Source organism: Mustela nigripes, chromosome 7, assembly GCF_022355385.1.
Source record: "Mustela nigripes isolate SB6536 chromosome 7, MUSNIG.SB6536, whole genome shotgun sequence".
Lineage (NCBI taxonomy): Eukaryota > Metazoa > Chordata > Mammalia > Carnivora > Mustelidae > Mustela > Mustela nigripes.
Window position 1 is genome coordinate 98,590,329 of NC_081563.1, and position 24,545 is coordinate 98,614,873.

At 44.9% G+C, this 24,545-nt stretch overlaps 1 protein-coding gene across 1 annotated transcript in view; it reads right to left on the reverse strand.

Annotated features, from left to right (window-relative positions):
* PCSK2 (proprotein convertase subtilisin/kexin type 2) overlaps positions 1-24,545 on the reverse strand; it is a 266,931-nt gene that overhangs the window by 42,078 nt on the left and 200,308 nt on the right. Inside the window, exons 7-8 of the mRNA XM_059406505.1 lie at positions 16,289-16,377; positions 5,735-5,910 (exon numbers count right to left, since the gene is read on the reverse strand). Of these exons, the coding sequence (XP_059262488.1) occupies positions 5,735-5,910; positions 16,289-16,377 (265 nt within the window). The remainder of the gene's footprint in view (positions 1-5,734; positions 5,911-16,288; positions 16,378-24,545) is intronic.

The window sequence follows — 24,545 nt, forward strand, 5'->3', positions numbered from 1 at the left end:
ATGTGGGGAGCAGTTCAGAAGTCCATGGGAAATGACAGCAGCCACTCGGGAATTCGCTGCATTGAATGCCATGTGCATCGTAAATTCAGACCGAGGACAGATGTCACTTACATATCTCTCTTTTTGGCCTTGGGTGTCAAAAAATGCTTCTCAGTGGAAATCCCTGTCTGCTGGGGAAGGATGACATCTGCCAAGTGTTCCCCAGGGTAGTCACCTGGTCCTGGGTCCTTGGATATGCAACCTTTTCTCTCCAGCTACACAGTGAACAACACAGTAACCAAACAAGCTGTTTGTGTATCAAAATTTCATCCTAAAACCTCCAATTCATTGAGGCACTGAAATGGGGCGGCACCACCTCTTCCTACCCCTGCCCCCATCCTGTTGGTAAGCCCTCTCTGTAAATGGTACTGTGCCTTTCAAATGTCAGGGGACCTTGTGGCTCTTAGATGGGCTGAATGCTGATGATGGCACACAGGAATTGTTGCAAGCTTCTCCTTTGAGGAATGATGTTAGAAAGCGAAGGAAGACTGCCTCTCAAGGTGTCAGATGTGAATAAGTTGTAAGTGGATCAATGCTCGGCTGTCTTAGCTATCCAAAAGGGAGCCAGGTGACATCAAGGATAACTGAAAAAGTGACCATGCTGTTTCTGCACTGCTGGAGTCTGGCCAAATCTCCATTCTAAGACTGGAAGGTGTATGGTTTTCTAGATGTGCTGTAACAAAGTGTGGGTGGTGTGGACCACAGAAATAGATTGTCTAGCTGTTCTGCAAAGTCAAAGTCAAGGTGTCAGCAGGGAGGGAGAAGGCTGGGAGGGAGAATCTGTTCCAAGACTCTCTCCTAGCTGCTGGGGGCTTCCTTGCCTTGTAGGGGCATCACCCCGATCTCTGCCTTTGTGTTCTCTGTGTGTCTGTGTCCGAAATTACCTTTTTAATACAGACACTTAGTCATATCAGATTAGGGGACCACCCTGCTCCAGGATGACCTCATCTTAATTAATTACAACTGTAATGGCCCTATTTCCAAATCATGTCACATTCTGAGATGAGGGTTTGGATTTCAACATATAAATTTTGGTGGGGGCGCGGAGAAGAATTTCACCCATAAGACAGGAGAAGCTCATGGTGTTATATTTCTATTGAGACTTCTGAAAGAATTCAACTGTTCAGAGGAAACTTCCCCTCCAGTGCTCGACAAAACCTGTGCAATGGTGACAACTGCTACTTGATATTATCAGAACAGAAAAGAAAGAGGCTCTGTTAGCAACCTTCTGACTGACTTCTGACCCTTCAAGTTCTAAACGTGTCCAAAGGACCTACATTTGTTAGTTTTGGAACCTACCAGAGAGAGAAGTATCTCCCCTAATTTGGGGCCAAGATTCCCCCTCAAGCATAGGAGTGGTGGGGGAGATGGAGGCCCTAGTAGAGCTGACAGGTTATGACAAATGAGGCTGCTGGGGGGTCTTGTCTATGCAGACGTAGCACATGAACATAAGCCCTAAGGAAGAGGAACAGTGGATTCAGAGAGGGACACACAAAGAGAGACAGGCACGAGAGAACAGCCAAGCCCTGTGCCCATGGGAGCTCCCATGGGGATCTCCACATGTGCTGTGGCCAGAATCCTGCAGCCATGTTGGATCCAGAATATATGTCTGGTCCCAGAATGGATGAGATCCTGCTCTAATCCATCCCATCGATCTTGTCCCTCATCGTGTGTCCCTATAAGAAACCCCTTAAGCTGAGCCACGTGAGCCCTTGCTCCTGCAGCTCAGAGAAACACCAGAGCATCCAGCTTGGTCATCAATCCCCTCACCTTACCACCCAGATGAAGATGCACAGTGCCATTACTTCCAGAAAACAAGTCACCTCTACTGTCCTTTCCTAGTCAATGGGGGATTTTCAAAACCACATTATCTTGTGGTCTTAGTATCTTGGGGTTATGAGATACGTATTCTAGAAATCATTTAGAGAAGCACCTCTCAAACGTAAGGGCAACCTTGTTAAAATGCAGACTCTGATACAACAGGTGGGCAGATGGGGCTGAGCTCTGTATCCCTCGCAAACTTGCAGGTGGTCCAGTGGCTGCACAGTGAGGACCACTGATATGGACTATTTTACTGAAGAAGAAAGTGAGGTTTGGAGAACCTAAGTGACTGTGTGAATTCCTATGGCCAACACAGGATGGGATTGAGGTGAGAACTGGGATCTCCCAGCTGTCAAGCTCAGCTCTTTGATTTCATGCCAACTCTTAAAAAAAAAAAGTCCCTGCAACAGAGGCAGACCTCCTTTCATGCAGTGCTAGCTGTCTAGTGAAGATGGAGATGGAGATGACAGGCCACAAGAGGGGTTGTGGATGATGCCATCATCCCAGCCCCCATGTGCTTTCTTACATGAAGAGACTATGACAGCCCTGATTGGAAGAGAAATTATGTTTGCAAAGACACAAAGGCATGGGTCGGCCTAGAAAACTATTTGCAAAGATAGCTAGTGCGCTGGGTCAGGCCTGTGGGCCAAGGTTGGTGGACCCCTGCTCTAAAGGGTGGCACTTTGTTTGAGTCACTGTTTATTATTGTTTAGGGTGCAGACTCTGTCAAATTTTGTTCAGTGAGATGGTTTAGTCCATTAAAACTAGGAATTGTGGAAGAAAGAAACAATTTGAGGATCCCAAAGTTAGGCTTTTTACAGCTAAATTTAATGGAATCAAATGGAACTCATTTAATCAATTCTTTTACAAATTGTATACTTCCCAGTATACAATTGGGGAGAAAATGGGATAGCAGAAAACTTAGCCTATGAAAACCTACATTGTTAGACACAAATTTGATTCTGAGCTTCCTGTCAGTCAAGGGAAAGAGTGAACCTCAATGAGATAATGTCTCAGAGAGGGTTCACTGGAAGCAGAGTCTGAAGTAGGGACTTGGCCTCACCAGGTGTACTGAGAACAAATACTGAGGGGGAAATCTGCCAAGGAGGGAATGAAACAAGATAGGCAATGAAGGAACCCCAAACAACATGTTCTCAAGTTAAGTTAAGCTTTGGCCTGATTCACTGGAGGTTCTGAGGTAATAAATGACATTTCAGAGTAATCCCTGCTGGGAGCAAGCAGGCTGGTCTCTTCTACCCTGAATTAGTCATTGGTTATGGGCAGCTTCCTGGGTGTGTGTGTGGGCATAACCATCTGGATGAAAGTCTCCCATAGGCCAGGGTAATTCAATTCTCCAGGGAAGGGGAAGTCATGAGTTATCAGCTGGGGGTGCCCCCCAAGGCTGATAAAGGAGATGTAGGTGGGCACCATTGGTGTTCACTATAGTTACAGATTTCTATGTGACTTTTAATCTTTCAACCAACAAATGTCACTCACATATTAACTCCATAACTATTGATTGAACAGCTGATCCATCATGTTTTCAAGTGTGAGGCCAATTTCTGAGGATTTTTTTCCCCTAATTAAGAGCTCTTGGAAATATTTCTTTTTTATTATGTTCTCTGAGGATAGTTGGTGTGGAAAACATATTCTCTGACCTCAGAAAAAGTATTGAAAAAGTTGGCTTCACTATTATCAAAAGATAAGTGTTGGTGAGGACGTGGAGAAAAGTGAACCCCTGTGCATTGTTGGTGGGAATGTCAATTGGTGCAACCACTGAGGAAAAGAGTGTGCAGGTTCCTCAAAGAGTTAAAAACAGAACTACCATATGACTCAGCAGTCCTACTTCTGGGATAATCTGAAGGGAATGAAATTGCTGTCTTTACGTATCTGCATCCCCAATTTCACTGCAGCATTATTCACACCAGCCAAAACATGGAAACAACCGAATTGTCCATCAATGCATGAATGCATAAAGAAAATACGAGATACACACACACACACTCAGCCATAAAAAGAAGGAAATCCTACCATTTCTGAGAATGTGGACAGACCTAGAGGGCATTATGCTAAGTGAAATTAACCAGGCAGAGAAAAACAAATAACTCGATGGTATCACTTATCTGTAGACTCTTAAAAAAAGTCAAACTCATAGAAACAGGGAGTTACTAGGGCCTGGGGCGTGAGGGGTGAAGAGGACTGGGGTGACCATACCTAGGTCAAATGGTATAAGTTTCCAGTTATAAGATGAGTAAGTTGTGGGATTGAACAGTGACAATAGTTAAAAATAAAACAAAACACAATGTTGACATTTTCTAACACTTTAAAACAACAACAAAATAGCCTTCAGTTGTCCACTCAAATTTTCTTCAATATTTTTACCTTTCCAAGCTACTGTTGAGTTTGGGGTATTTCGTACACACACCTATCTTAGCGATATAAGTGTACAAGTAATAAGTTCATGTATATTTCACATAGACCTTAAATAACTTAAACAGAACAAATGCATTTTGTAGTTCATTTATAATGGTGCTAATTTATATATCCAAACATGGTTATAACCATTCCATCCATTTGAGATCGGTCAAAATCCAAGAAGAAAACTTTCTAAAAGTTCTTAAAATGCACTTCCAAAGTCCATCCACTAAACGTGACATACTTGTTTTTCTTTCACTTAGGACCTGACAACTCTTACTCCATGTACATGTGGTAATCTTGGGAAATGTGATTCCTATGTCCATGGCTGATTAGACAAGCAAACTCAAAGCATGGAAAGGGCATCACTATTACCTGATGGCAAGTCCAACCTTGAAGACAAGACTAAGACAAAATGACTTAAGTACTCTTGAGTGGCTGGTGTTGTGGCGCCAATGTGAGGAACTCGGCCCATCCTAAGAGCTCTCGAAGACAAAGCGGTGTGGCAATTCAAGTCTGGAGCTTTCCTCTGGCTGCCCAGGACTGTTGGAGCTGAGACCAGCCATCCCCAGTGTGCCCTGTCTGAGTTCTTGACCCACAAGACTAGCAAAACACTGGGCTTTATGTCACAAAGTTTTGGGGAGATTGACAAAACGTTCATAATGACCTGGATAAACATCAACCCTTCCTGGGGAAATTCCCAGTGCCAAACACTGGCGTATTTATCTCATTGACACCTTACAATGATCCCAGGAGAAATGAATGCTTATCACCATTTTACAGGCAAAATGCAGTAGTGCAGGGAGGTCAAGTCATTTGCAGATACACCTAGACACTGAGTGTCCTAAACGGGACCTGAACTCAGAAGACTCTGATCTGGGGGCCTGGCTCATGTCTTGTTGGAGATGACCCTGCCCTGAGATGGTAGGAAGGGAACTTCTTTCCTCTCACATGAGCAGCTGACTGGAGACACTCCCTTTGGAGGCTCTGTCTTGGTTTCTTCTTCCTTGGCTCTCTCTGTTCCTGGGTTAATCTCAGGGAAGGGCAGCTTCAAAAACCGGGGACTCATGGGTGCTAGCGCCGTCCCTTCCACACCCAGATGCCACTGCCTGGGGCCTGCTCCCAGATGACCTGTGGCACAGTGGGGGTGCCAGCATAGACCCCCAGGATGACCCTCCTTCCTCCCCATTCCTTTATGCAAATCGGGCCAGCATCGCTGTCTGAAGGCACCCCCTGCAACCTCTTGCCCCCTCCTCTTTGCCCTTTATAAGAGCCCTCTCCAATAAATTCTCACTGCTAACCCTGTTTGGGGGTCCATTTCTCCAAGTTCCTAGTGACAGCCCCACCTCTGATTCCTTCCCTAACCCTTGCTTCATTCTCTTACCTACTCTGGATGCCTCCCACCCTCAATGTCCCCCACCCTAGGATAGGGGCCAGGTGGCCACAGCAAAGTCCTTACCTTGTTGACACCATCAGCCATGGCCTGAAGTGTGAGCTCACGGGGGCCGTCCACGGTCTTCCCATTGTCAGTCGGGCCCCAGCTGGCACTGTAGATGTCGATCAGCTGAGGCATGTGGCTGATGGACGAGGCCTCGATGATGTCCGTCATGAACGGCTGGTCCAGCATCCGGATACCTGTGGCCCCATGTGGGCAGGGAAACACCGCGTTTGGTTGCCCAGTGGGGCAGGAGGGTGATGATGAGGGCTCAGGTCCTGGGTATAGTTGGAGGGTCTGCCACCCAGGTGTCCTGTGGGATGCTATGGCATCTTGAGTCCAGCCTCAGGCTGGATGGGCTACACCTCCAGAGGATGAAGAAGGGTGCACAGATCATCTCACTCGATCCTTTTGGGACACCACCCATGCCTTTGGTTATGTAATTATTTGAAGAAATCGTTCCCCACCCCCCAAACTTGACTAGAATTTCTTATGGGGAGAGACCACCTTTATTAAAGAGGTTCCTTGATAAGTGTTTCCCAGTTTTGAAACTGAAAGCTCAGTTTTCAGCAATTGGGTATGGACAGGTGGGTGGGCAGTTTCAGAGGAGAAATACACCCACTGTCTGGACAGTGGGGGGATGCAATTGATATTAAATATTTCAGAGTAATTCCTAGAGATTGGGGGGGTAGAGAGAGGGGCAGGAACAGTGCAGAGATCGGGGGAGTCAGGAAAAAAGAACTCCAAATTGCACAGTAGCTGAGAAGGGGTTTTACAGAGGACAGAAATGTAGAATGGACCATTCTGAAATATATTAGTAATGGGGTGCATGACACAGTCCCTCCTTCTTTTCTTTTTCCCCTATGTCATCTATGTAAAGTTTGTGCTCTTCCAACAAGTAGCTGAGACGTTAAAAAGGAGCGGAGTCCTGTGGTCCACGATTGTGTGTGGGTAAACCTGAGCTGCACACGGGGATGCAGAAGGGGGTGCACTGGTGGGCACCCATAGTTCACATCACCCTCAGACTATCCCTGACAAGCCTCTCCAGGGTTAGCACAGCGGCAGCCAATGGGATGGACACTTAGTCCCTCTATCACTACCCTCCAGATATTGCGGTTGGGGACCGTAGTGTTCTTTGCACCATACACTAGTTCTCTTTTGTGGTAAGGACCCTAGAATGTTAGAGCAGCTGCCCTAAGTCTTTCTTTTCTGGGAGTTATGAAGTGAAGGGACTGGGCTCTACACAGTCAAAACCTGGATCTTCACCTCTTAAGTATATTTACCATGGCCAAAGGACACTAGAACACAAGCATCACTCTCCAACATGGCATGCAAGCCCATTTAAATAAGGACAAGCCAGGTTCTTGCAGGGCCCGTGAAACTGACATAAAATTGTCTCCTCTCCAAGGGTCTCTCCTTCCTCCTCAGTGTCCCATAGCAGACTCCATGTGCTTGCATACACTTTCTCACAATGCTCATTCTTCTCTGACTAACCCATGTGCTCAGTAGGCATATCCCCAGCCTGTCATTCTGGATCCAGTCCCCTCCTCCGCTTGCATCGTCCAACCCCAGCCCCTCCAGCACCACACTTTCTACCTTCTAGCATAATTGCTTGCTTGTGAGTTTCATTTGTGGAAGGTGATTACAACTTTAAGGAAGCACTGCTAAGAGAGGCGTCCAAAATCGGATGGGGAGGATGCCAGGAAGCAAGGCCTCTGCCCATCTCCTGTTTCAAGTTTGGGAACTGCATGGACTTTTGACTTATCAATTATAACTTGTTGATTACACCTTAATCACCTCCTGGAAAACATCCTTTTACTCTGGATTGAGATGGAGATAATGTAGTAGATGAAGAGCGAACCTTAGACATTTCCTTTAACTCTGTCAGTACAAATAATTCTTTCATAAAAAGTTACGGGACCTTGTGGGGTTTGCCTGTGTAAGCCCATACTCCCTGCTTGCAGTTTGAAGCACAGTTTGGATGTCATTTTACTCCATGTCTCCATGATTGCAATCTCTAAGACCCAAATAAACACTTTCGGTTGCTTTACAGCTCTTCCTGGTCAACACATTCATCACTAGACAGTGAGATCTCTGAGTACCGAGCATGTGTCTTGTGTCCTAGGTTATCAGCATTATTTTAAGCTTGAGAAATATTTGGTGAGTAGATGTATGTTATCATTACTTTAGCTGATTTTTTTTTTCTCTATAACAGAAATGACAAGTCCAGAAGAATAAATAATAACATGCCAAGATTTTCCATTTATGGGTTTTCTCTATCCATAAATCAGGTCACCATTCTTGCCAACACATGTCCAATAATCAGTTTACAGCCTTTCCCATGGGGAGAAGCTCATACAGAAGGAGCATAGTTTTTGGTTTGAACTTTCTGGAAGCTAAGGTTTGTGTTTTTAAAACAGATTTAATTTATTTATTTGGCAAAGTGAGAGAGGAGAGAGAGTGAGAGCATGGAGAGGGTCAAGCAGAGGGAGAGGGAGAAGCAGACTCCCCAAGGAGCAGAGAGTCTGACTTGGGGTTCCATCCCAGGACACCGGGGTCATAACCTGAGCTGAAGGCAGATGCTTGCTTAACAGACTCAGCCACCCAGGCACCCCTCAAGGCTAAGTTTTATGGTTCATTTTATAAGAGATAGCAAGTCTAAAACCTCCCATTTTGATTTTAGCCTCCCTATATTTTATTTATTTTAAAAATGTATTCAGAAATAGTGATCTGCTGATCACAGAGTAAACCAAATAGTGCAGCTTCTTTTGGCCAGAAGTTGTGCCCACTTTCTGGGTACAGAAACATCGCAGAGAGGCTGATTTTCACTTGCCCACTAGAAGAAAACCCAAATGAGTCTTGGACTTGTCTAGATGAGCAGAACCGAACAGCTCGCTTCAACCAGAAGGTGAGAGAAATTCAACCCTGCAGAAGTAGACCTGAGCTGTGCCGTGTGCCAAACAAAGACACTGCATTTCATCATCCAGCCAGTACGGTGCATCCAGTCCTGCCCTTTATCCCCTCTCTTTGCAGCTTTTGTTTCCCTGCCTCTTTTCCTCTTCTTGCCCTCCCTGGCTCTCTTTGTGTTGCACAGAACAGCAGAGCTAGTGTGCATTAATCTTCTGACTGTTTCAGCGTCCAGGGACGCAGGGGCAGCCACAGACTGGGAGCGAGGCTCTCATTCATATTCTGGGGCCAGGCGCCCGACATTCCTTTAATCTTGTTAAGCTCGGGAGGAATGAGGCATGCATTAATTGAATGAGGTACAGTATTCATTTTTGCAAGCGACCGCACCATTTGTAGCCAAGACAGAAGCTCAGGGTGACCCAAGGGTTTTCTCTCTCCTTTGCCCCTGGATGCTGTAGGAGCTACAGAGGGGCACAGAGAGAGAGAGACAAAGACAGAGACAGATAAGAAAGAGAGAACAAGGGAAGACAAGAGTAAAGGTGAGAGGCAAAGGGAGAGAGGGAAGCCCCGGGGGCTAGGACTCAGTGTGTTCACAGTTGGAAAGTGCTCTCCTGGCTGGTGTGATTCAATGGCATCAGGAAACACAGTGCTCACATCAAACATATCTATCCCCCCACCATGCGGGTCTGATCACCGCACTACTGACCAGTGGGGACTCTGAGACTTCCTTCTCTAAGAGCTGCAAGACCCAGGGATTTGAGTTAAATCCTTTCTACCTCTGCCCTTATTATAAAAGGGGAACTTGTACTCCACACCAGCAAATGCTACATCTGCACGAACCTCAGTGTTGCTAATCACCCCCTTTTATGCTCATGAATATAAGTCTGCAGGCTGAGGAGTGAATTCATGCTGACATAAGGATCTGAAAACACGTTCATCATTGTGTTACTATGCGATTTTTATTGGTTTGTTTTAAAACTCAGATAAAATTATGGGAACTCCCAGGAAAGGTTTTGAGTTCTGTTGGCCAAATATGTGTAGGTGATTCATTGGTGGCCGCAAAATTTCAGGGTATTTTGGTAATGGTCAACAGTATGGTTTTCAAACTCTTTTCCAGAATCGTGGAACAAAGGAGATCCCATCACAAAGCTCAAGGCAAAAATCTAGATGCTTTGACTTAACAAGGCTGGCAGGTAAGGCCAATGCCACCTGGCCTGGCCTCAGCCTGGGGCTGCTCTGCAGAACTCTGCAGAAGCCCACTGTGGTGCTCCCACCCTCAAATTTCTACCCGTCCCCTCAGTCTGATTATTCTCATCCACCGTGCTTTGGTTTGGTCTAAGCAGTGATCAGTATCTGATATTACTGTGCTGATTTCACTGATTGTCTGTGTCTTCTCTTAGACTCTAAGCTGTGTGAGGACAGGGGTCCTGTAGGTGGCCTCACAGCTGTATCCCATCACCCATAGCAGAACCAAGTACGTGGTAGGCACCCAGCAGTAACTGTTGAGTGCTGGAAGGGATTGGCAGCAAGAGACAGCATCTCCCAAGCCTTTGTGCAGTTTTGAGCTTTAATAATCTCAGAAGTACAAACCTGACAAATTTCAAGAAACATCTTTTGAAGGCAGGCCTTGATCCCAGGACCCTGAGATCATGACCTGAGCCGAAGGTAGTGGCTTAACCCACTGAGCCACCCAGGGGCCCTGGACAGTAAATTTTTAATTTTAATTTTTTATCTTATTCCCTTTGATTGATGATGTCAAACACTGATTTAAAAATCAAAAGGAAGAGAGGCGCCTTGGTGGCTCAGTCAGTTAAGCATCTGCCTTCAGCTCAGTTCATGATCCCAGGGTCCTGGGATTGAGCCCCTCCTTCATTGGGCTTCCTGCTCAGTGAAGAGTCTGCTTCTCCCTCTCCCTCTGACCCTCCCCCTTATGTGCTCTCTCTCTCAAATAAGTAATCTTTAAAAATCAAAAGGAAGAAAAGAATTAAAATATTTTCCTAAAGCATTACTGAATAAAGGCATTTTCAAAGTCAAAAACTTAAAATTAATCTTTTTCTTCAAAATTCATGAAAGTAAGTAAGTGGATAAGGGAATGTAAATAATTAAACCTCAAATATACATATTTTTGAGGTTATTAAAGCTTCATGATGGCACTAAGATTTTTGGACATGCCAAATGGATGTGTTCACATGCTTTAGAACATTTACTTTTTAGGAGCCAGACTAATGGGAGCTTTCCTCCATCCCTGCCCTGTGTCATCTAAAAGAGGTGGTAATAGTTGTGTCCATGACAACAGACAACAGAAATCAAAGAGAGAGCTCATGTTAGAGGAAATTTCTCAAAGTCACTCATATCCAAAGGCAGATCAGACGATGTTGGAAGGGAATGAGTTTCTTGTCACTGTAGGTATGTGGCTCCAGGCTGGATCCAAGCTATCCCAGAATGGCAGGAAAAGGGAAGTTATTCAAGCATTTTAGTGTAGGGACCAAGGTCAGAACTTCTGGAGCAGGCTGTGTGGGCTGCACAATTATTCTACAGCTTACAAGCTGTGGGGCCCCAATTTTGTTCTCTGTAAAAAAGGGATGTTAATGTATAATATATTAATATATAACATGTTAATATTAATGTATAACTATAATGTATAATGTTAATATATAATATATTAATATGGCAGTATATAATATAGATGTATAATATGTAATATTATATGTATTATATATAATAATATATGATAAAATTGTATAAAGGGTTAGGTAAGGAGTTTTGCATTGTGTTTGACACAGTGGAAAGAATAACTGTTATTATTATTATTAGTAGTAGTACTATTTTGTTGCTATTTTTATGCGAGTATCAGTGGGTGTTTGGACTAAAGGACCTTTGGGGCACAAGATTTTGAGGTTCTGATGAATAAGCAGAAAAGATGAGCTCCTGGAAATTTACACACTCCATTTGCAACTCCTGAATGATAGGTTGTTGGAGGGGCCTGCTGCTTGATAGCCTGGAACTAGGGCGTGGGTGCGGAGGAGTCCTTTGTCTCTTTTCAGTAATTTTGGTGGTGCCCTTGGAAGGGAGGAAGTGGGGAGAGGGTGTTAAGAAGGCCCAGGTCTCCTTGGAACTAATTTGATTGGGATGAAGCAGCAAAGGTAAGTTGGTTCTGGTAGAAGAGGAGATAATGATTGCTTCCTGGTAGAAATTCTGGCAGCTTTGGGTCCTTCCATCCGTAAGCCCTTCATCCCACGACTCCATTCACCCATCCATTCTCTCATCTGATGATGAATCTCTACTGCTTATCACTGACCCTTCCTTGTCTTTACTCCTTTCTTGCTTTCTGGTGCTCAGCAGATAGGCTTTGAGCATCCGCTGAGCCCCAGATCTTGTTCTAGGGGCAGAGGTGAGAGAAAACAGACACGGCCCCTGTCCTCATGGGGAGAAGATACTGATCAAATCACCACGCACATTAATATGTCCAATAGCTGACAGTGGTTAGGGCTGGGATGAAAATAAAACTCCTCATGCCTTATCACGTGCAGATGAGGAGGCGGGTGGGAGGCCATGCTGGAGGAAGCCATGAGAAACCGGAGAAGAGGATGACGACGTGTGACCAGCCAAAGCTATGGGGGAGGTGTTCTGGACAGAGCGAAGAGCAGATACAAAGGCTCATCAGTAGGAGGGTGGCTATGCTTCCTAATTCATACCTGCTAGGCGGTTTTATCTAAATTATATTTACCCAGGGACTAAGCATGTGTGCATAGCAACTTAATATATGATGAAGGTGGCACCACAAATCAGAGGGACAGGAAGGATTATAGAATGGTTGGTATTGGGACACTGGAGAAAAATAAAACTGGGTCCCTGGCCACCATGACATACCAAGGTGAAATCCAGGTGGACTAATGACCTCCTGTAAAGATTGGGGGGAGGTATTTGCACTGCCTATAACTGAGTAGGAGCTAAGATCGAGGACATACCAAGAAGACATGCAAATCAGCAAGAAAAAGACAGGAACCCTAGTGGAAAAGTGAGCAAAGTTTGTGAATAAGAGAGAAACCCAACAAGCTAGCAGGCAGACGAAAAGATGCTGTGTGATTTTCTTCCTTCTTTCCTTCAGGGGACTCTTTTACCATCTTATCTCCCCTTTTCTCTTCCTGGGCTAAGATTCTTCAGCACCTTAACTTAAGCCTCTTTTTGTTTGAGGACAGGTTGAAGAGAGAGCCAAGAGGCAGGAAAGGCTTGGACCACCCCACCTCTGGCATCTCCTTATTTGTACCGAACACCTCGAAACCGCCAGGGACTAGCAATGATCTTGTCTGGCCACTAGGTGGAGCTCTAGACACCCCTAGCTCAGAAACCTGCAAGGAGAGTCTCTGGAAAGGCATGGTTCCTTTAGAGTAATAAAAACCAGACAACTTTTGGGATTGCCATCCAGAAGGAGCAAAACGTTTCCCCTAAACGTGTAAGGTCTAGGAGGCTGAAATTCCACATTTTTTGTAGTTCCTGAGTAACAGTCTAGGGCTTCCTGATGAAGAATTTCTTGTGCTGTTACGGAGAAGCTCAGAGGACACTGGATGTCGTTAACAGGCATAGGACGATGGGGACTAGACTTCTGGGCCCCTCGAACAGTTAGCATCAGCATGTTTGTTCCAGAGGAGCAAAACTGCAGTGGAAGGGACGCCTGGGTGGCTCAGTTGGTTGGACGACTGCCTTTGGCTCAGGTCATGATCCTGGAGTCCCGGGATCGAGTCCCGCATCGGGCTCCCAGCTCCACAGGGAGTCTGCTTCTCTCTCTGACCTTCTCCTTGTTCATGCTCTCTCTCACTGTCTCTCTCTCAAGTAAATAAATAAAATCTTTTTAAAAAAAAAAAAAACTGCAGTGGAAGAGGAGGCTCCTGTGCTTAAACCCTTTGTGTGGCTGGGCATGCCTCCTAGCAGCTCTGGCCTATTTTCTGGAACCTCAGCATTGCCATGAGACCTGAGCAGGCTGGGGTTCCACAAAGCACAGGTCAGGTCATGTCTTTAAGGTAGGAGACTGCATTCACTCACCTTTGGGGTTGGGAGTCAGTCAGCAGATGAGGCAGAGTTCAGGGGTTGCACCTGCCTGCATCCGCTGTCCTCTCCAGGTGTCTTTTGGAGGGTGCGTTCTCTGCCTCAGGATTTATGCTCCACCCATGTGACCTGGCAGCTAGATAGGGTGATGAGGGAGCAGGAGTCACCCCCCATCAATGAGGGATGGGAGGTGGCGGATAAACTCCTCAGCCTCTTCGCCTTGGTGGGGGGCAATTCTGTGGGGTGTCCCCACAGTCCCTCAGAGCCCCACTTGCCCACAGGAGCAGCCGATTCATCTATACACTCTTTGTTGGCTCTCCTCCCTCAGCTGTCTTTCCTCCCCTGGCTTCCCAGGATCACCTCCCAAAGAAACTCCTTGAGCCAGTGAAAATTAATAAAGGGAAAGTTCACTAAAATGGAATCGGGAGTCCAGAAGGGGGAGCCGTATCACTCAATATCAATTACAGGGAGAAATGTCAATAACAGATCCCAGCAGAGTTGTCAACAGGAAAGAATCAATAATTTCTAGCACCAGCTGGAAAAGATGTACATTGTATCTCCTTTAAGAAATCCACTACCCCTGCAAATCAGCCAAGGAGTAGTAAAAATCACCCCGAACTCCTGCTTTTCTTCAGAGGACTTTCCTTCAAAACAACTCTTCCCAACTTCCTCCTTTTCCATTCCACTGCTTTGTGGGATTTGCCTGTGGTTTTGCCATATCTTGCAAAGTCCTGAATTGAAATTCTGTGTCATCCTGAATAAACCCATTTTGTCGGCCCTCTTATTTCTTATGTTAACACACTCAAATCCTTGTTTCATGTTTCTCTTTTAGGGAATTCGTACAAAAAGAACAGGGAAAATAGGACCATTTGATGAACTGCTCAGATATTTTCAGAGCACAAATAACAAGAGAGAACAGGCTAGAAGGCAGATGAAGAAAGGGACCCTGAAAACTCTCCTAACGCCTTGAGCTGCTCCTAACTCAGCTTTGCAGGCAATAGTTCTAAGAATCCCTTGTTCAAAAGAAACCCAGTTACTTCGGGCTCCAAAGCTATGTTGAAACTACACTTTGGGATCCAAATTATTTCGAAGGCAATCACAGTGAATGGGAAATCCAGGTGTGAATTTTTCAATTGCCTCCAGTTCTATCCTGTGGATAGGGAACCTACCTCGCCTCAGATCCCCAAGGTCTCAGCCTGCATTATAAATTATTAACTGGGTGTTATTCTTTCTTCTGAGCTCATAATGGCTTCTGACATTTTAATGCCTGCATTTTGAATGCACACAAAGTAAAGAGCAGAAACCGGAGGGGCAAGCTTCCCTCGTTTGCATTTCAGCCCCTCCAGATGTATTCTTTTGTGAAATTCAGCACCCAGCTTCGGCAAGCGTCTTAGCAAACAGCTCTGGAAGAGGTTAATGATGGGTTTGTAAAGGTTGTTCTGGCTTTATTTTGGTCCCTGGAAATGCAAGTGTCAGCACAAAGTATGTTTATGGTTTCATTAAATTGCTAGGAAAAAAATATCAAGAGAGTTGTAAAAAAAGAAAAACAAGTTTGAGTGACTCAGCTTTGAATAAATTAAGAACCAATTTGATGCAAAATGTGGACCGTGCCAAGAGCCACTCTATTCTCCAGCCGGATGTTGACAGTGTATGGACCCCTTTCATTCTCTCTCCCGCTGTTTTTTGGAGAGAGAGATGCTGGTTTCTAAATGTCTAGTGATTCTGCCATCCTCATTTCTAAAGTCCCCAGTAAAGGTGAAATTGTTAAATATCCTACCCATGGAACTTGATACACAAGTTTTAGGTAGGATAGATTTCCTTAGAGAGGAGATGCACTGTGTAAAAAAAACCTTTTTTTAAAGTGAGTTCTGAATCTGCGTACAATAATTTGTACACATTTTTTATATTCTATAGGCTTTATTGGAGTCTCATTAGAATGTAATTGATAATGACACAAAAGTACAATCAGTACAATTCCATTCATATTCCAGTTGAAAAGCTGGCAATGACCACTATTTGTTATGAGAAATCAGCCTCATGCTTATTCTTGTGTATATGAGTAGTAGCAGGGAGGGGATGTGAGGAAGGTTTTGGGATACTGGTGATGTTTTGTGTCTTGAGGGTTTATGCGGATGTGGTCAGTTTGTGAAAATTCACTGAACTGTGTGCTCCTGACCTATGCACTTTCCTGTATCTATGGCATACTGGAATAAAAAGAAAAAAACTCAGTGTATTGATATTGTCAGATAGATTAAAAGAACTGGTTCCCTGCCCCCGTCCCCGCCCCCACTTGCTAAATCTACTAGTGCCAGGGGCAACTGGGTGGCTCAGTCGTTAGGCATCTGTCTTTGGCTCAGGTCATGATCCCAGGCTCCTGGGATCAAGCCCCGCATCAGGCTCTGTGCTCAGCGGGAAGCCTGCTTCTCCCTCGCCCTCTGCCCCCTTTGTATTCCCTCTGGCTCTCTATCGAATAAATAAAAAAAATCTTGAAAAAAAAATCTACTAGTCCCAGGTCTGCTGCTCCAGTGGGCATTTTTGCCAGCGCTCCCCCTCTCCCCCTCAAGGCTGGAGACCAGAGTGTGAGGCTTTCTGGTGCACCACACCTGCTGTTTTGCAGGGAAAGCTTACCTGCTACCTTGGAGTTGTACGCCACTCCGACCCCACAGATATTGTTGTTGGCTGCGGCAGAAACCTCTCCTGCACATCGGGTCCCGTGGCTGTGGAGAAAAACAAAGGCAAGTCGGGACTTTCGGGAAGGCTCCTTAAATTCTGTGACCTGGAAGCAGTTTGGTTCTTTTCAATGGTCCGGTTAGCAGGAGTCAGCCCGATGAGGGAGCAGAAGGCAAGCTGAGGGCAAAGCGCAAGCTCACGGCCTCCCCCACCTCCCACCCCTGCACCCCAGGTGGGATCTGTGGGACATTCCTCAGGAATGTCGGAACACTAAGGGAAGGAAGAAAAACAACAACAACAAAATGGTTACCTTAGAGAAGTCACAGTTTTTTTTTTTTTTTTTTTTTAAGATTTTATTTATTTGACAGAGAGAGATCACAAGTAGGCCGAGAGGCAGGCAGAGAGAGAGAGGAGGAAGCAGGCTCCCCGCTGAGCAGAGACCCCGATGTGGGACTCGATCCCAGGACCCCGAGATCATGACCTGAGCCGAAGGCAGTGGCTTAACCCACTGAGCCACCCAAGTCCCCGAGAAGTCACAGTTTTGTAAGATGGGAGTCTCCTCAGTGTACCAACATCTTAGTGATTTACAGGGAAAGAGCAATCTTTTTTTTCTTTTTTAAAAATATTTTTATTTATTTATTTGACAGAGAGAGAGACTGCGAGAGAGGGAATACAGACAGAGGGAGTGGGAGAGGGAGAAGCAGGCTTCCTGCTGAGCAGGGAACCCAATGCGGGGCTCAAGGAGCTGAGCTCAATTCCAGGATCTTGAGATCATGACCTGAGCTGAAGGCAGACTCTTACCGACTGAGCCACCTAGGCGCCCTAAGGGAAAAGGCATTCTTGCCAATAGCCTAACTTCCAAAGACCCAGAGATGCAATTTCCTAGAGCCCTAACGTCACCCTCCCCTCCCCTGCTTTTGTTGGAAAGAAAAGCAGAAGGGAAAGTCAAATTAAATTTCTTAATGACCTGCAGCCCGCTGACAAGTACTTGAGGCAGGCAAAATAGAACATTCCTCCAGGAAACTCTCTACTGTCTTAAGGTTAAGGCTTTGCTAGAAGCAAAAAAAAAACCTCCTTAGCTTGACAATGGCGAATCCTAAGTGTCCTAAAGGTCCTCTTTTGCATGGGAAAGTCCTTTTGAAGACCTCCCTTCTCCTTTACCTCCCCCCAAATCCCAAGTTTAGTCAGTCACTCCTCACGGGGCGGGGCTTGTAGTGCACCTCTTTCTGCCGGTAGGTCCTGTCCTGGTGCTTTAATAAAATCACAGTTTTGCACCCAAGATATCTCAAGAATTCCTTCCTGACCATTGGCTCTGGACCTCACTAACATTCCAAAATGGTATCAAGCACCTGGCCCACCCACTTTTCTATCGGTGTAGCTCCTTTCTTTCTCCTCTTTCCCGACCCCCTAATCTTCACCTTGACTTGTCTCTACCATAAAGAGGCTTCTCTGAGCATTTCCAACCTTGAGATTTGGTCTTTACTTTAAAATTTGAAGTATCTTCCAGCAGAAAATACACTTACAGGTTTCCAGTGACAACCAAGGACTCTGACAGTTTTGTGCTGGTCAGAACACTTCTGTTTTGTTTGAAGCACTACAAGTATGGGCGGACGTGGGCAACAAAGGCAGAAGGAAAACTGTCAAATGTCCCTACTCCCTACAGCCCATGGACAAATCCTGGAAACAGGAAGAGCCACCTTCCTTTAGAGACGACACTGCCTGGATCTTAATACTTTACTAAAGATAAAAGGCAGCCCAACCCTCAGGCTCCTGTAAGTCGACCTTAACATCTAAAAATTCTTCTGGAAACTTCCTTTATCTTTACCCCTCACCATCCAAGACATAGGTCGGCAATCATCCTCCAAGCATACGACCCACCAAAATACATCTGAAGGGTCTCATGACTGAGTTTTTTCTAAACAGTAATAAATGACCTTGTCTTAACAAGAGCTAGCCCCCTCAGCATCCTGGGAGGCTCACACTATCCCCAACCCCCTCCCAACTTGAAAGTATATAAAGGGCCATTCCTCATGACCCCCCGTGCAGCTCTTTCTCCTCCTTGTCCTGTCCCCATGCTTTAATAAAACCACCTTTTTGTACCAAAGACGTCTCAAGAATTCTTTCTTGGTCTTTGGCTTCAAACACTAATGTCTTTCCTACATCATGGGCTACTAGTAATTTTCAAGGCTGGTTCTCTACACAGGTGTGTAACGCTGTGTAGTTGTCAGTTATGGAATCACGGTGACTTAGCTCTTTTGGAATACAGCCTTCTTTGAGGGCATATAGAATATTGTAGTTTCCCCCTTCCTCCGGGAATAAGAAAGCCAATGTTCTGCATGCAGTTTCAAGGGGTTCACAGAACCTTTGAGGCTGACCAGATTAAGAACCCCCTATTCAAGAATCTTTCCAAGGTTTGCCTAGCCTTAGGATTCTGAGCAAGGTCTTTCCGTGGCTTATGTTCTAGAATGTTAGCTGCAACAGACACCATCCATTTTCTCCCTTTTCTTTGCTCTCTCTTGCTTTCTACTAAAGGGTTCTAAATAGTTCTGGTCCTACTGTGTGCATTTCCCTCCCCTTGAATTGAGGGCTTGCTTTGACCCCTAGAATGCAGTGGAAGGACAACTGTATCTCTTCATAAGAGGGCAGGCAGCTTCTGCTTGCCTCTGCTGGACATGTAGAGGAGTTTGGGCTAGCCTATGAGTGGACAAGGGCATGTGGGGAGATTGAAACCCAGCAATTTCTGCTGTTCCAATACGTCTGATGAGGCTCCAGACACGTGAGGGGTGACACTGTCCTCCTCCAGACCTAGCTAGATCACCCCAATCAGCGGCAGGTGGAGAGAGACAGGCTGTCCCTGCCCAGCTTACGGGTCTATGAACATACATGTTTGTTCTTTCTGAGGCCGCTATGTTTTGGGGTAGCTTGTAAAGTCCCAATAGAGAACCAAAACAAACATAAACTCTGAATCCATCAGGATTCTGTGTCTTAACCTGAACCAGCGTTCAAAATGTGGGAGTTTCCACTGGTACAGGTATCTGAGATTACCGGTCTGTTCTGATGGTCAAGGAAGCAGCTAAAGAAGTAAATAGGTCACGTGATCCAGCCTGCTGGAATAGCATCTGTGCAACCTGCTGAAGGGACAGGGTGGTGAGGGCTGGCTTCTCCACTCACTGTTCCAGCCATGCCGTACATAAGGAAAACGTGGCTAAAGGGAGCTTACTGGCTTGGTGGCCCTAGGAATTCAGAGTTCTGCATGATCTGGTATATTCTTTGCAATATCCTCTTGGGGCAAGCAAAGCTAACACAGCAGCTCTTAAAAACATAGTACCCAAGGATGGGGAAGGGGAGAAAAAAAAATATATATTCTTATTTTCTTTCCCTTGATATGAGCTAAAGTAGATGCTGCTTCCACAAAGGGCTACATATCTTATGGGCTTCAAATTCCCTTTGGAGCAAGAATGCAATCTGTATATTGGGTCTAAGTAAACCTCGTAGATCCTGCAGAGGACGGCCCTTGTGGTAAAAAAAAAAATCTGTTGAAAACCACTGTGCTGTGCAAACTACTATGTACTGGTCTCTAAGTTTTCTATGGACTGCATAGGAGATTTTTTGAGATTTTTGAGAAGGGGCCCAGTTATGGTTTAACTTGATGGGAGAGGCTACTATGACATGGCTTTCGTGGCTATCATACTCCAAATGCTGTACGAAATGCTAAAAAAGCTGTGAAAACCAGCGTGGAAGCACACATACACTCATATGTGTGTATGTGTACATCTATGTGTACACACATGTATGTTTGGATATGTATATATACTGAAATATGTACACTCTTTATGTTGATTCATAGATATACTTTAAATGTACATATTTAAGTATATAATTATATACTTAAATATTTTTATTAATACATACTTATGCATTTTAATTTTTTTTAAAAGATTTTATTTATTTATTTGTCAGAGAGAGAGCGAGTGAGAGCGAGCACAGGCAGACAGAGTGGAAGGCAAAGTTAGAGGGAGAAGCAGGCTCCCTGCGGAGCAAGGAGCCCGATGTGGGACTTGATCCCAGGACGCTGGGATCATGACCTGAGCCGAAGGCAGCTGCTTAACCAACTGAGCCACCCAGGCGTCCCGATACTTATGCATTTTATATAATCCATATATTATATGTTTAAATATATACTTACATAATGTACACACCATATATAAAGTACATGTTCCTTTATGTGTAGGTACATGCATATTTTAAAATGGAACTGTAATGGATACTGATTAAATTTGGCTTGCTTTCTTGCTGTATGATTGATGCTGCACAAATAAATATTTAAATAAGAGCTTAAAGAGTCATTGCCATGTCTAATTTGGCCAAGCATTCATTTCCTTATTATTTAATTATCAGCCCTGTCAAGATCTCTTCTTTCAAACCTGCAAGGTCCAAGTAGGGCTGGCCTGGAGAGTCAGGACCTTGGCCAGCATTCACGAAGCACACGGATACACTGATGGGGACCACACTGAGTAGAACCCTGTTCTAGGGGAAGAAGGACATAGGGAAATATCCACATGCCACTTCCTGGGCTGCTGTTCCCTACCAGGGAGCATGCTCAGTGCTTTTCTTGCCTCACCCCCTTTCAGCCTCTCAGGAAGGTTATGAGAAGGTACTGCCCCATTTTACAGATGTCAGAGTTGAGTTTCAGAGGGGCCAGCCCTAAGGAGCACAGCAACAAGGCAGCTGGGCCAGGTTGGAGACCAACGCTCAGTTACTGAGCTGCCCTAATTCCCTTCCAGCTCTGCCATCAAACTGCCCACCAATGTGAGAGGATGAATGCGTGTGAACTGGCATGGGCAGGTTAAAGGCATTGAATGCTCCCATATTCTTCATTGTGACCTTGAAGTACGAGGTAAATGTTGCAGACTCCTCAGAGGAACATGTGGGAAGGAACATTTTATTGCTAAATTAGGCAACACTAATTAATTATAAACAACGAGTGGAGGTTCCCTATCTTTGTTCATGACCCCATGTCTTTCCACAGCCCTGGGGGCCTTCATAGGCTCTGTTCCACTACCTCGAATGCCTTTCCCTCTCTTCTGCCTTTCTGACTGTCTCAGACACATGTGCCTGCTCCCCTGCATGTCAGGAAAATCTTTTTGCCATTCCATTTTCATTTGGCCTCATGACTTTCTTAAGAATGTTCAGTAACTCCCTCCTGCTTCTAGAATAAACAAGAAGTCTGTCAGATGTGGAGCTCTAAGGGGAGAGGAACAAAGATCCACTGTTCAATCAGCCACCTTCTAACTAGGGTCAGTGGGAGGGAGGCAGGTGGCAGGAGTCACAGATGTGTTGCATTGCCAAAGAGACCCCCAACTACCCATTCTCCTGGGGCCATGTCTTTGGCAATGTGATTTTCTTGCTCCTTCTGTGAAGAGGTGAAGTCTATTTCTCCCTTCCTTGAATCTGGCTGTGCTTCTGACTTGTTATGGCCAAAAGAAGGTGGTGGAAATGAGGAACTTACCCCTGCAAAGGACTTGTAGCTTCTCTTTCTCTAGAGACCCTGCCCAGGAGTCTTGTGGACAAGCTAGATGAGCTTATTGAATGATGAAAGTCATACAGACCATTACCCCTGGTCCACTGGCTGGCAGCCCTCTTTCCTCCAGACATGTGAGAGATGCCATCCTAAGCTGGTCATCCCCTAGCCAGCCTGCCAGCTGACCAGGGATGCATTTGTAAGCCCCGTCACAAAGCTGACCTCAGTCCAGAACAACACAACTGCCCAGTTGACCTATAGTTGCGTGAGCAATAGTCAGTGTTTATTGTTTTGAGCTCCTGAGTCTTGGGATGATTTGTTATGTGACATTCCTTGGCAAGGGATAACTCATACAGACCGTGGACAAGCTAAGCTAGAGGGACAACCCATGGTTAACCCATGGGGGATTGCGGTTCAAACCTGGGTTGCCATGATGATTGCATTGGGACTTCCTCAAACAGCTGTAGTGGCCATGGAGGTGTCCAAGTAAACACCTGAGACACTGCCCAGACCCTGGGAATCTCCAGAGAGACAGCCCAGGCACATCCATTCTTTCAACATTGCTGGCCTTTCACTAGAGTGATTTGGTCATCCCTCTGGTCGTTTCTAGCCAAAAGCATGAACTTCTTTATGTACGTTATTCAAGTCAGACTGCAGGATATACTGAGTAGTCTGAATACAATGACTCTCATTTATTGATACACATGGGCTGGGCACTGTGCTGAGAGAGTGCATGCATTAGTATATTCACTCATCACAATAAGTTGTTATTATCCCCATTTTACTTACTTATTTATTTTTGATGATTTTATATATTTATATATACAAATTTTATATATTTTATATATTTATATATACAAATATATAAGGAGTGAGTGTGAGCACACACATATGGGGAATGGCAGGCAGAAGAAGAAACAGGTTCCCTGCTGAGCAAGATGCCCAGTGCAGGGCTCAATCCCAGGACCTGAGATCATGACCTGAGTCAAACGCAGATGCTTAACTGACTGAGTCACCAAGATGTTCCTATTGTCCCCATTTTAATGAAGAGGAATCTGAGGCATCAGGATAAGGAGCCATTTTTTCACTTAGGAGGCAGATTCAGAATTCAAACTCAGGTCTGCTGCTTCCAAACCCTTGCTCTTACTGATGATCCTTGACTACCATCTATTCCTAACAGAAAAGTGCAGATAAAAAATATGAAGATTAATTTTATGTGTTAACTTGGTGGGGCCAAGGGGCACTCAGATATTTGGTGAAACATTATTCTGGGAGTTTCTGTGTGGGAGATTTGGGTAAGAAAATTAATGGACTTGGGTAAAGCAGATTGTCCCCTATACTGTGGGTGGGCCTCACCCAATCTGTTGAAGGCCTAAATAGAACAAAAAGAGTGACATTCCTGAGCAAGAGAGAATTCTCCAGCAGACTGCCTTTGGACTTGAACTGGAATGCTGGCTCTCCTGGGTGTCCCCAGCTTGCCAGCCCATCCTGCATTGGACTTGCCAGCCTCCATCATTGTGTGAGCCAATTCTTTTTTTTTTTTTTTGAGCCAATTCTTTATAATCATCTCTTTCTCTCTATATCCATACCCTATTGGTCCTGTTTCTCTGGAGGATCCTGACTAATACAAAAAGTAACTGAGTAACTGAACTGGTTTTCACTGGTTCTTTAGCTAATTCATTTGTTAATACCTTCGATTCAAGTTTTCTGGTACAGCATTGTCTGTTACTTTGCAACATGATTTGTGGGATGGCAGAAGATGCTCATTTTCTTTTCTTCCTGGGATCCAGTTGGGGTTCATTTCCCAGCCTCTCTTGCGCTGCCATGCAGTCATGTGACTGCATTATGCTAATGTGATGTGGGCACATGGGAGGCCTATTGCCTCCGGGCATAAAAACTGCCCATGAGTGCTTATCTGTGCTCTTCCCATTCCTGCAATTTAATGTGGACAAACATGGTAACTCTGGAAATGAGTGTCACAGATGGAAGAAGCTCATGTCCTTGAATTGCCACATGAAGGGGAGCTGTTCCACTAAGAATACGTGGAGGAACTGGTGGGTGAATAATAAATAACTTTTATTGTGTTAAGCCGCTAAGATTCGGGGATGCATTTATCACAGCTGCTGGAATAAACTGAACCGGTGAACTTTAATTTTATTCTTATTGAATGTTTCTACCATATTAGTAACTCCTGCTTGATATCTTTTCTGGAAGGAGAAATTCAAATGGTAAGTAAGTGAAATAAATGAATTTGAAGGGTGTCATAAATACTAAGGAGATGTTTGGGTGACCACAAGGATGTTGAGTGACAAGGATCAGAAGAAGGCAATCCTTGGAAGAATAGGAGAAAAAGTCTGTCTTGTCTGATCTCTTATTCTCTACCCTCCTCTCAGGTTTGTGTGGTATGTGGGAGGGCACCTGGGCATTGGCAAATTCAATACACACTCTGAGGCTGGTGGGTTGAAGTGGTTCTGTTAACAGCACTGGCTCTGACTGACATATTGGTGCTTCTATTTTGGCTCAGTTTACTATTATTATTTTTAAAATACCAACAAATTCAGTGCATAACAAAACCAATCTCATACCACCCAACTTTATCAAAGCCAAATGTTTTCCCTACTTTAGACTTTTTGTGGGTATACTATCTTTTATTCAATTGGTCATCTATTGATAGATATTTTGTTATTTTTATTC